The 12,899-nt window shown below is 43.2% G+C and overlaps 1 protein-coding gene across 2 annotated transcripts in view; it reads left to right on the top strand.

Annotated features, from left to right (window-relative positions):
• Nucleotides 1-12,899, top strand: part of RAB3GAP2 (RAB3 GTPase activating non-catalytic protein subunit 2) — a 54,695-nt gene that overhangs the window by 38,877 nt on the left and 2,919 nt on the right. For both annotated transcript variants that reach the window (XM_064164538.1, XM_064164539.1), the window contains 11 exons: nt 862-1,022; nt 2,078-2,294; nt 3,215-3,388; nt 3,518-3,624; nt 4,886-4,952; nt 6,203-6,273; nt 6,818-6,853; nt 8,086-8,160; nt 8,899-9,117; nt 12,146-12,235; nt 12,318-12,533. In XM_064164538.1, coding sequence (XP_064020608.1) covers nt 862-1,022; nt 2,078-2,294; nt 3,215-3,388; nt 3,518-3,624; nt 4,886-4,952; nt 6,203-6,273; nt 6,818-6,853; nt 8,086-8,160; nt 8,899-9,117; nt 12,146-12,235; nt 12,318-12,533 — 1,433 coding nt within the window. The remainder of the gene's footprint in view (nt 1-861; nt 1,023-2,077; nt 2,295-3,214; nt 3,389-3,517; nt 3,625-4,885; nt 4,953-6,202; nt 6,274-6,817; nt 6,854-8,085; nt 8,161-8,898; nt 9,118-12,145; nt 12,236-12,317; nt 12,534-12,899) is intronic.

Raw genomic sequence — 12,899 nt, 5'->3', positions numbered from 1 at the left:
CTAGTGTCAGGTCACAGAACGAGAGGAAATGGCCTGAAATTGTGCCAGGGGAGGTTTAGCTTGAACATTGGGGAAAAAATTCTTCACTGAAAGAGTGGTCAGGAATTGAAATAAGTTACCCAAGGAGGTAGTGGAGTCACCATCCCTGGAGGTGTTCAAGAAATAAGTGGAGACTGGATGAGGCACTTGGTGCCATGGTCTAGTTGACTGGATAGGGCTGGGTGCTAGGTTGGACTGGATGATCTTGGAGGTCTCTTCCAACCTGGTTGATTCTATGATTCTATATGACATGGCACTTTGGAACATAGTTTAATGACCATGGTAGCGTTAGGTTGATGGATGAATTTGGTGATCTTAGAGGTCTTTCCCAACCAAAACAATTCTTGATTCTATGTCTAGTTCATCGTAGGGCATCATTATCAGCTTGAAACTGGAAGCTACTGCTGCTGCCTGAATAAATTGAGTTCTGCTGAACACCAGGGATCCTGAGGAGGCATCCTGGCTGCAGTAATTGTGTAGTATCTTAAAATCACAAAAGCATCTCTCTGAGTTGTGAAGTGCCATATTGTAATATGTCTTAGATCTAGTAAGTGTTCAGCAGGCTTTACTACTTTATCTATTGCCTGTTTCCTACATGCTAGTTGTGGAGAATGAAGTCATTCACATTGTGCTCTTCATTCTAAATGAAGTTATAATCTAGAAATGTTGTGACTCATCTCTAGAAAGATGTAAAGTAGTTGGAAATGGCTCCTAATATAAGCTGTACCAATAACTGCCGCTTTATGGGCTGGTTGCTGGTTTTCCTGGTGCTAACACACTTAATGACCCAAGTTCTGTTTCCTCCTCTGCCTTTCTCTGCAGTTGCCATAGATGAGTCCTGGGACACGCAGTCTGTATCCCCCTGGTGGCAGCAGATGCGTACAGCTTGTGTTCAGTCAGAAAACAACGCAGCTGCCTTGTTAACTGCTCACGTTGGGCATTCTGTAACCGCACAGATGATTGACAGTGTGACAGAGAAAAAGGTAAGTCCGGCCAGACCTCCCTCTTCTACTTTACTTACTGTTTTATGTACATCAGTTCCATGCAGTTTGCTCTTTGTCATAGAATCAACATTCATTTGTTGTTGTTCTAAGATGGGCACAAGCATGCTCATCCTGCAGGCCTGAAAATTTAGACTCATAGAATCAGTCAGGATTGGAAGGGACCACAAGGATCAGCCAGTTCCAACCCCCCTGCCATGGGCAGGGACACTCTACCCTAGATCAGACTGGCCAGAGCCCCATTCAGCCTGGCCTTAAACACCCCCAGGGATGGGGCTTCAGCCACCTCCCTGGGCAACCCATTCCAGGCTCTCACCACTCTCATGTTGAAGAACTTCTCCCTTACATCCAGTCTGAATCTCCCCATTTCTAGATTCACTCCATTCCCCCCAGTCCTGTCACTCCCTGATATCCTAAAAAGTCCCTCCCCAGCTTTTTTGTAGACCCCTTTCAGATACTGAAATGCCACCATAAGGTCACCTCGGAGCCTCCTCCAGACTGAGAAGAGGAACCATCCTTTGGCTTAAAGCCTAATGCACAAAGCTAAATATCAGGTCTGCACCCTATTGGAAAGATTCTTGGGCTTCCTGGCAAAGCATTTGCTGATAAACATCTGAGTATTACTTAGATAATTCTGAACTGCAATGTGTTATGATGCAGTACAACCCATATGGAGCAGGTAAGAGATTGAAGTGTAGGTGAATTAGTCATATATGTAGTGGAAGATTTAAAACTAAGTCCTTTAGTAGGGATTCTAACTCATTCTTCAACTAAATCTGAACTTAAAAACGGGATTTTAAAACCTCTCAGATATTCTTGTTTCCTTAGACTTCAAGACCCTGTGCAGCCTATGAGTTATGTGGGATATTAATTGATCCTTGCATAATAGTTAATGTACACACTTTGAACTAAATTATTCTTTAAAATGCAGTAGCTCTTGGGATATAGCTTTCAGTTTTAATCCTGTGCATTTCTGTAACAGAAATCTGTGGTCACTTTGAGTGAAGAGATCTAAAACAATTCCTATCTTCTGTTAGTTTTCCCAAATAATTGTAGGTTCAGATGCAGAGTCCTGGGAAGCCCTTTCCCTGGATACTGAATATTGGAAACTTTTGCTGAAACAGTTAGAGGATTGTCTGATACTTCAAACACTACTGCATAGTAAAGCAAGCCAAGGGACAAAAAGAGTTTCATCACTCCAGAGTGAGCCTTTGGACAGACTTTCTGTCAAGAAATTACTTGAAGCTGGAAAAGGTACTTTTTTTTTTTCTCCTTGGAAAGGTGGTTGATTGTATTAGGGTGTATTAGGAGGAGTGTGTCCAGCAGATCAAGGGAGGTTCTCCTCCCCCTCTATTCTGCCCTGCTGAGACCTCATCTTGAATGCTGTATTCAGTTTTGGGCTCCCCAGTTGAAGAGGGACAGGGATCTGCTGGAGAGGGTCCAGTGGAGGGCTAGGAGGATGATGAGGGGACTGGAGGATATGGCTTGTGAGGAGAGGCTGAGGGACCTGGGGCTGTTTAGTCTGGAGAAGAGAAGAGAGAGGGGATTTGATAAATGTTTCTAAGTATCTGAAGGCTGCCAGGAGTGGGGGGACAGGCTCTGCTTACTTGCTGCCTGGGATAGGATAAGGAGCAATGGGTGTAAGTTGCAGCACAGGAGGTTTCTCCTCAACACAAGGGGGTAAGGGTCACAGAGCACTGGAATGGGCTCCCCAGAGTAGTTGTGGGGTCTCCTTCTCTGGAGACTTTGCAGGTCTGTCTGGATGTGTTCCTGTGTGATCTGTGTTACATAGCATTGTCCTGCTCTGGCAGAGGGGTTGGACTTGATGATCTCCTTGGGTCCCTTCCAACCCCTAACATCTTGTGAGCCTGTGATTGTCTTTCTGATAGACTTCTGAGCAGTCTTTACCTCCTTAATGGTGTACTGGGAGTTGTCCTGCTAGTTTCTCCACTTAAGCTAAAAGACAGTGCAATCCAGGGAGAGTACTGCTTTAGAATTGTTTTTGTGAAGACCATATTGGAAACTCCTGATGAATTGATTAGGAAGTTTTCTAATTGGTAATTAAGTATTGAATGGGAGTAGTTAAAACTTGTATCTCTTCTGTTCAGTTATGAACTGTAAATCTGAAATGTACTGACCATGCCTCATATTCCTTTTCCTTTTTAATGTCCTAGGAGGTATTGCTGACACTGTAGCAAAGTGGATTTTCAAGCAAGGCTTCAATCCTCTTGTACTGAATTGGGCCCAGCACAGAAACCATACAGACAGCAGTGAAGAATCTGGAGAAATGCATGCCAATATCTTTCTTGAGGAACCAGAAGCAGTTGCAGGCTTGGAAACAATCCTAGGTAAGAAAATAACACTTATTAAAAACTATTCTTCTAAATGCAGAGCTGTTTTAGTTGCTGCTTTAAAGAAGTAGCAGAAATTACAGTGGGAAGACATCTGTCTTGTAACTTCAGACTTTCTTTTTCTAGAGCTGCTGCAACTAGCATATCAGCAATTTCCATGTAGTCTTGAAGTGGATGTACTCCATGCACATTGCTGTTGGGAATATGTAGTGCAGTGGAATAAGGACCCAGAGGTAAAACAATTTCATTTGCAAGGAGGGATGGTTAAGACCAACTCAACAGAAACAGTTTCATGAGTTTGTAGTAGTCCATTAAAAGCTTTCACTGAGAAGCCTGACTTTGAAAGTGTGCTGGTTACAATTTTTCTGGAACATATGGCAAGCAGAAATTTGAATTCATAGAATCATAGAATGGTCTGGGTTGGAAGGGACCTAAAAGATCATCTAATTCCAGTGCCCCTGCCCTGGGCAGGGACACCACCTGCTAGACCAGGTTGCTCAAGGCCCCATCCAGCCTGGCCTTGAACACTTCCCAGGGAAGGGAACATCTACAACTTCCCAGGGCAACCTTTTCCAGTGTCTCATCACTTTTACTCCCTAGTTTCTGTTCTAAATCTCCCCTCTTCCAGTTTAAAGCCATGAGAACTGAGAAAATGAGTGGAGGTCCTGAGGCTGGATGGCACCTCACAAAGACAGGACTCTGTGTTGCTAACCTGTTGGATCCTCAAAACTACAAGTGGGACAACTGGATTCAAATAGGCAGCATGAAGGAGGATTTTGATTTGTGCCAGTACAAAATGGTTTAAGTACTTTCCTCTGCATGAGATGTGCTAAAACATCTCATAGAATGCTAAATTTGGTTTAGAATCCATTCAATTTAAAGAGGAGAGTTTTCTTGAATATTCTTAGATTCCCTGATCACTGCTGGGAATTGTCAGAGAAGAGAAAAGAATTCCTTTTTCCTACTGCTGTCTTATAGCTTCCCTAATATTGGAGAAGTTTGTCCTAAGTTTGGATGATATTAAAACTAAAATCAGCACCTTACATCTGTACAACAGAACACTTTGCTCTCAAAGGTTCCTTTGAGACTGCTAAAAATGTAACTCCATCAAAATGAAATGGGGTAAGCCAAAAAATAAATTCATCTTTCCAGCACAGATAGATTTTTGTATTTGAAAAATGACTGTAGTCAGTGGAGGCACTTTCCAGCAGAGCACCTCAGCAGTACATACACTAAAAAAACCAAAGCTCTGAAAAGAATATTGAAGCCACACTGTGCTTCTTGATTGCTGAAACATGCTTTGCCCACCTGCATGTTTGTGTGTCTCATCGCAGCAGGGAGAATTGCAGTATCAGAGTAACTTCCAAGCTTTACAACTGCCAAAAAATGAGTAGCTTTGAAATAATCTACCTGGGCCTTTTAAGAATTGGTAGTTTACACTTAAACCAAGTTTTTGAACCATGTAGTAACTTGTTCTTTTTTGTTTTCCATAAGGAAGCATGTTTTCTCATTAGGTCTTTAGATCATCTGAGATGCATCACTAATGCTCACATTCAGCATGGTGAGTATGAAGCTGTTATTAAAACTTATCTCTGAAGCTGTGAAACAGACCTGAAATGTTCAAACAGAACAAGTGACTGCTTGCTAAGTTGTGTAAATGCATGCAGTGTGTAGTAGTGATGACCAACTTGTCTAAAAGTAGTAATTCAGGCTTTTGCTTATCTGTTGGAACTGAGTTTCCATGAAAATAAGCTGCTTGGTGTGTAAAACTAAACCAAATTTAAATATAAAAGTGCTCTCAAACTAATTTGTAGGTAACTTGTATTTAAATAGTATTTAAATTATCATATGATAAAAATTTACAATTATAATATAATTATTATCATATAATTATAGTTTATAATTAGAAAATAGAAACTGTAATATAATAAATATAAATACAATTCCATTTGTAGTTAATTTCTATTTAAGTAGTGGCATTTTTATACATTTCAGTCACCTCTTGATGTTCTTTATTGCTCCATGCCTAAAGTTTCAGGCTTAAACCTTCATGTGTACCTCTAGAGTTTCATAGAGTCAGTCAGGGTTGGAAGGGACCACAAGGATCATCCAGTTCCAACCCCCCTGCCATGGGTAGGGACACCCTACCCTAGATCAGGCTGCCCACAGCCTCATCCAGCCTGGCCTTAAACATCTCCAGGGACGGGGCCTCAACCACCTCCCTGGGCAACCCATTCCAGCCTCTCACCACTCTCCAGGTGAAGAACTTCCTCCTCAGGTCCAGTCTGAACCTACCCACCTCCAGCTTTGCTCCACAGTTTCTGTGTGCCTACACTATTTAACCCAGCCTGAGTAACACAGTCATTATAACTGATCCATAGATTCCTAGAATGATTTGGTTTGGAAGGGACCTTAAAGATGATCTAGTTCCAACTGTCCTGCCCTGGACTGGGACATCTTCTGCCTGACCAGGCTGCTCAAGGCCTCATTCAAGTTGGCCTTGAACACTTCCAGGGACAGGGCATCCACAGCTTCCCAGGCCAAACTGTTCCAGTGTCTCACCATCCTCACTGTAAAGAATTTCTTCCTAATATCCAGTTTAGATCTGGTCTTATTTTCTCATGAGAAATCTGAAATCTCAAGTCCAACTATAAAGCAGTGAGGATAACTCACAATTCCTTCTTGTTTTATTCACCATCTCTTTTGAATTTCCCTCACCATTAAAAGAACTTTGGCCCATGGCTTTTCACCCCATAATTGTAAGATCTCTTTTGCATTCACTTGGAATTGACAAGTTTGCAATTGTTGTAGGTATTGCTCTGATGATGTGGAATACATTCATAGTAAAAAGGCTCTCTGCTGCTACATACCTGATGGACAAGGTGAGTGCTGTGTTGTGACAGTAGTTTTCAGGCTGAGATTTTTTTTATGAACTGAAAAGTGAAGCTAGGAGTTTTGAACTGTTGTTTTGGTGTTTTAAAACAAGTTTGTAATATCTTTGATTTAAGCATCAAAAGTTTCCTCCTTACTGGGTTTATCATGCAGCTAACTTTTGGACTTGGTGGAGGAATGAGTATCTTAAAATATCTGCTGTGATCTCTGTTAGGTAGTATTGTCCTGCTCTGGCAGGGGGGTTGGACTCAATGATCTCCTTGGGTCCCTTCCAACCCCTAACACCCTGTGAGCCTATGATCAACTCTAGGCAGCTTTAAGTGATTGATTATCAGCACTAGCTGATAGGTACTGAAGACTTTAGCAAAGTGTCAGTTTGCAACTGCTAAATAAAAAGCATTTGTGAAACGGCTTGAGACTATCTGTGTGTGTATACAAAACCTAAGAGAGAAAACAATGATTGAAGTATTTTCTCTGTCCCTTTTCCCTGGGTATTGCCATGAAACTGATTTTATTTTTACTCTTTTAAAACAGGTTGGAAAAGCTCCAAAGGACAGATTATGCAGACGGGCAAGTAATACTCATGTTGCCTACATGGAAAGAAAGAAAAATGCCTTAACTTTTATACTAGTTTGTGATTTATTGTGGACAGTTTCCCAGAAATTTAAATTGCTGCCCTAGGGAAAATGTTAGGAATTTAAAGAAATGTAAATTGATCTTCATCATAGATTGGTTTGGGTTGGAAGGGATCTCTAAAGGTCATCTAGTCATAGAATCATAGAATCAACCAGGTTGGAAGAGACCTCCAAGATCATCCAGTCCAACCTAGCACCCAGCCCTATCCAGTCAACTAGACCATGGAAGCACGTGCCTCATCCAGTCTTTTCTTGAACACCCCCAGCAATGGTGACTCCACTTCCTCCTAACATCCAGCCTATACTTCCCCCGGCACAACTTGAGCCTGTTCCCCCTTGTTCTGTTGGTGGTTGCCTGGGAGAAGAGACCAACCCTCACCTGGCTACAACCTTCCTTCAGGTAGTTGTAGACAGCAATGAGGTCAGCCCTGAGCCTCCTCCTCTGCAGGCTGCACACCCCCAGCTCCCTCAGCCTCTCCTCACAGGGTTTGTGTTCCAGGCCCTTCACCAGTCCAACTCCCTCTGAGATAAGCAGGGGCATCCTTATCCTAGATCAGGCTGTCAAGCCTGACCTTGAATACCTTCAGGGATGGGGCCTCAACCACCTCCTTGGGCAACTTGTTCCTGTGTTCCACCACTCTCATAGTAACAAACTTGCTCCTAGCATCCAAACTAAATCTACCCTTCTCTAGTTTGAAACCACTGTCCTGCCACTACCAGCCTTTGTAAACAAGTCTCTCTCCAAAGCAAATCTCTGACCAGCCAAGTTAGAACAGTAGTATAGCATTGAATAGTTTAGAAGGTAGGCTTGGGACTATAACATGACAAATTACTGTTATTTTTCATGCATCATTTCATTAGTTTAATTTTTAATATAATTGGTATGCTCAGGCAGTGGAGTTTACTAGAAGCAACTGCTCGAGGAGTTAATTTTTCTTTAGACATAACAATACTGTAAATGGCTTTGTTTTGCCTTTTTTTCCCCCCTCCTGTTTCTTTCTGATTCTTTCACTGTACTTCAGTGAGTATTTGTTTACCTTTTAAATATAATAGTTTAATAAATTGTGCTTAAGTGTGGTTTATGTCAACAGCTGTCAACATCCAGAGCTAATAAAAGCCTGTTTCAATTCCAACTAAACCACTTTAAATAACACTGTTTGTTAACAGGACGTAGGTATGGGTGACACAGCAATGACAGCTTTTCTTGGCTGCTGTTCAGATCTTCTGCAAACACTGCTAGAGGTAAGTTTTTGTTTTCTTTGGTGAAAGAAACCAGTTGATTCAAACACCACTTTGAAGAATGAGATGTACACATAGTTTTGCACCATTCCATCCAGGCAAATATTAATCATAGAATGGCTTAGGTTGGAAGGGACCTTAGAGATCATCTGATGAGCAACTGGACTCGGCTGCTCAAAGCCCTGTCCAACCTGGCCCTGAACACCCCCAGAGAGGAGACATTCACAGCCTCCCTCAGCAAGCTATTCCAGGGTCTCACCACTCTCATACTGAAGGACTTCTTGCTGAGATGGGGTCTAAACCTACTGTCCCTCAGCTTGAAACCATTCCCCTATGTCCTGTTGCTAGATAACCTTGTGAAAAGTCCCTCTCCAGGTTTCCTGCAGGTTCCCTTTAAGTATTGGAAGGCAGTTGTAGGGGCCTCCTGGAGTCATCTTTTCTCCAGACTGAACAACTTCAGCTTGCTCAGCCTATCCTCACAGCAGAGGTGTTCTTGGATCATCCTTGTAGCCCTCCTCTGGACTCACTCCAACAGTTCTATGCCCTCTTTATGATGAGGACACCAGAACTGGACACAGTATTCGAGGTGAGGGTCTCACAAGAGCAAACTAAGGAATTTATGGGCAACAGGAACTTTTCATGTCACTGCAGAGAACCTCTGTTTCAAACAGTGTCTTTTGCACAGAAGGCCAATCTGGATGACATTTTATGAGTGCCTACTGTTCTGTGTTGCCCTGGCAGGCCGACATCGGCAACGACGAAATGCAGGCTCCTGTCTTGGACACTGAGGATGCTTGGGTTTCGGTGGAAGGACCAGTGTCCATCGTAGAGCTGGCTCTTGAGCAGAAAAGCATTCACTACCCTCTGGTGGAGCACCAGTTTGTGTTATGTGCTATCTTGTATGCCATCATGAGGTTTTCCTTGAAGAGTGTGAAGCCTCTGTCGCTGTTTGATAGCAAGGTATGTCTTTGGAAAGCATAACATCACAGTATCACCAAGGCTGGAAGAGACCTCATAGATCATCAAGTCCAACCCTTTACCACAGAGCTCAAGGCCAGACCATGACACCAAGTGCCACGTCCAATCCTGCCTTGAACAGCTCCAGGGACGGCGACTCCACCACCTCCCCGGGCAGCCCATTCCAGTGTCCAATGACTCTCTCAGGGAAGAACTTTCTCCTCACCTCCAGCCTAAATTTCCCCTGGCATAGCTTGAGGCTGTATCCTCTTGTTCTGGTGCTGGCCACCTGAGAGAAGAGAGCAACCTCCTCCTGGCTACAACCACCCCTCAGGTAGTTGTAGACAGCAATAAGGTCTCCCCTGAGCCTCCTCTTCTCCAGGCTAACCAATCCCAGCTCCCTCAGCCTCTCCTCGTAGGGCTGTGCTCAAGGCCTCTCCCCAGCCTCGTCGCCCTTCTCTGGACACGCTCAAGCATCTCAATGTCCCTCCTAAACTGGACATCTTCATATTGCTACTCTTCCTCTTAGCACCTTTGATCCAGGCTGGCTTTCACTCTTTGAACAGTTACTGTGAAAGACATTTAGTCCACTGTGGTGCATTAATGCAGCTGTCACCACACCCCTAGCTGAGACCCAAGCTTGGTGCTTTTCCTTATGAGTACAAGGCTTTTAGGGACCTCAGATGCATGAAAATCAGCTTGTTAAATAATTCTCTATCCTGAAAATACAGCATGGTGTGAACACTGGCTGACAGTTTTTTCCTGATTGCTTTGAGAAGTGCTAGGTCAGAGAAAACATAAATATTTAAGGTGAAAAATGGTTTGTGTCAGTGTCATTGTTAGTATCTATTATTGCTGATGCTTGCTCCAGTGCTGTGAGCATCTCAAAGAGAATAAACAGCTTGTCATTCAATGCATGTAGAATCATACTCACAGAGTCACTGCATGTAAAATGCAGTACATTAAAAACAGAGTAAAAGCTCAAATACAGTCTAGTTCCAAGCAGAGCTTGATTCTGATACAGCCAAGTACCACAAACCGAGCTTTCCTCCTCCTAGCTTTAACACACTGCAATTCTAGAAATAATTAAAGTATTGGTGTGGGCTATCATTTAATTTCTGCTGAGGAGAAAAGGAATCACTCCTGTTCTACTGTGCAGATTTCTTGTTTGTGATCTACTGGAATTTTCTAAGTGCAGAATATTACTCTCCCTTAGATGTAAGTTCTTGTCTGTGTACAATCTCTGATGAAGCAGCTGGCTTTGGGTTTAGCATTTTACTGCAGATCAAATTCCATTGTTTTTATGCTTTTATCTTTTTCTTATCTGTGAGCAGAAAACATTATACTACCTAGTGTCATTTAAGAACGTATACTACATCTCAAGAGGAAAATCAGATCCTCTTCCTGTGCCTCTTTCTTTTTTACATACAGCTGTTCTCAGCTGCTGTCTTTGCTCACCCAAGATTTCCATTTGTTCTGTTAGTTTTATGAGAGAATTTCTAAGAGGTCCTTAGAGGATCATAGAATGGCTTGGGTTGGAAGGAACCTCCAAAGGTCATCTAGTCTGAGCACCCTGCAGTGAGCAGAGACATCCTCCTAACATCCAACCTAAGTCTAGTCTTCTCTAGATGAAAACCATTGCCCCTTGTCCTATCACTATAGGCCTTTGTATACAATCCCCTTTCAGCCTTCTTGTAGTTCCCCTTCAGGTACTGGAAGGCTGCTGCTAGGTCTCTCCAGAGTCTGCTCTTCCGCAGGCTGAATGACCCCAGCTCCCTGAGCCTGTCCTCGTAGGAGAGGTGTTCTAACCCTCTGATCAGTTTTATGCTCCTTCTTTGGACCTGCTCCATGTCCTTCTTGTGTTGAGGGCACCAGAACTGGACACAATACTGCAAGTGAGGTCTTACCAGAGCAGAGTAACAGAATTAACCCCTCTCAAACTGCTGGCCATGCTTCTTTTGATGCATCTATTAATGAATCTTGGCTGATGACTGAAAAAATGGTTAAAACTTTTAGACACCATTTATTATCTTATTTCTGACAAAGCAAGTCACTGTCTAGACCTACACATTCATCACTGTCTTAATGCAGGCGTTTTTGAGTACCAATTTCCCTGTTGCCAGCATTAGTACAGAGCAGGACTGATGCAGATGCTTGGCATTGAGTCTGTCACAGCTGGAGACACTGCCCACTGGGTGGGCTAAAACAAGGGCTTCCTTGTGCTGTCCTTCAGAGATTTGCCTGAAATTTAACCTGTAGCTCAAGAGATCTTAAAATTAAGTGGTGTCGTTTATATAAACAGGTGACAGATAAAATGCATTTGTGTGTCAGTTTGCATTTTATCCTGCATGCTATGCTCTGTATCACTGAATGGTAGAGCTTCATAGAGTTGGAGACTCACAGAATTGTTAGGGCTGGAAGGCACCTCAAGGATCATCTAGCTTCAACCCCCCTGCCAGGGCAGAGACCCACCTCACACTAGGTCAGGTTGCCCAGAGCCCCATCCAGCCTGGCCTTAAAGACTTCTAGGGATGAGGCTATCGCTAGACACCCTTAGGAAAAGTACCTCTCCAGCCTTCATGTAGGATCCCTTTAGGTACTGGAAGGCTCTCCCCCAGAGTCTTCTGTAGGCTGAACAACCTCAGCTCCCTCAGCCTGTGCTCACAGTTGGAAAGGACCGACAGAGATCACCCAGTCCAGTCCACCTAGATCAAGCTGCACAGGAACATGTCCAGCTTAGTGTGTTGCTTCAGGAAATAGATCCAAAGTTCAGCTTCAGCTGGTAGTCTGTCAGCTACCTAATTTCCTAGGCAGGTAGCCTTCAGTTTGGAAGCAAATCCTTGATGTGTTGGGATTGTGTGAACAGAAGTTTGGTTCTGTGGCTTTAGCTTACAATAAAGAAGTTTGTCCTCAGAGAAACAGATGATGCAACACAGATGTTAAAAGTAAGTAGGCTTCTTAGTATTGGAGCAAAACTGCTTACCTGTATTCCTTTGGATCTCTGAGGCCTCTCTTTGGTTCTCGATTTCAGGGCAAAAATGCATTTTTCAAAGACCTCACTTCAATTCAGCTGCTGCCTAGTGGGGATATGGATCCAAGTGTGTTATCCATACGGCAGCAGGTAGGTAAAAGTTTTGTGCTGAAAGTTCTTAAACTTGTAAAATGGAATGCAACTGAAGTAACCTGCAATCTTTTCTGCCAAGTTCTTGGTCAAAGTCGTGAGTGCAGCGGTTCAAACACTCTGCTCATCAGAAAAGGCCAAAGGAGTCTCAGAAGAATTGTTTCCTTTTGAAAAGGGGAAGAATTGGCCAACTTTGGCTGCAGACTTGGCTCAGTATCTTCAGATCTCTGATGATGTGATCAGAAGGCATTATGTCTGTGAACTGTATAGTTACGGGATGGATCACCTTGGTGAAGAGGTAATAACAGCTTTTAATGGCTTTAAATCAATAGGACATTGTGTCGAGTGTTGTGCTAAAACTACTTTTTCTCTTAAGATGATGCCTGGAAGGGTTAGGCAAGTATTACCAGGCTCAAAATATCTCCAGGCTGAAAACAGCAGAGGCTGGAAAAGCATTTTGTCAAGACTGAGAATGACCTTCAGTTTTCCTTTTTGCCTATAGCAACTATAGGGAAGGTGACAGGGAGTTCTGTTCTGCTTCTTCAAACTGGTGCAGCCTTTTCTGTTTTACTGCATTTGATAGTTTCAGGGATCTGGGGGTTTTGCCTGTCATTTTTCACTTCTGTGAGGAGTTTACCAGTCTGTGGCCAGGAAATCCTCCACT

The sequence above is a fragment of the Pogoniulus pusillus genome, chromosome 25, assembly GCF_015220805.1.
Source record: "Pogoniulus pusillus isolate bPogPus1 chromosome 25, bPogPus1.pri, whole genome shotgun sequence".
NCBI classification, from domain to species: Eukaryota; Metazoa; Chordata; class Aves; order Piciformes; family Lybiidae; genus Pogoniulus; species Pogoniulus pusillus.
Note: the sequence above shows the minus strand (reverse complement) of the source record. Positions and strands in the feature narration are given on the sequence as shown.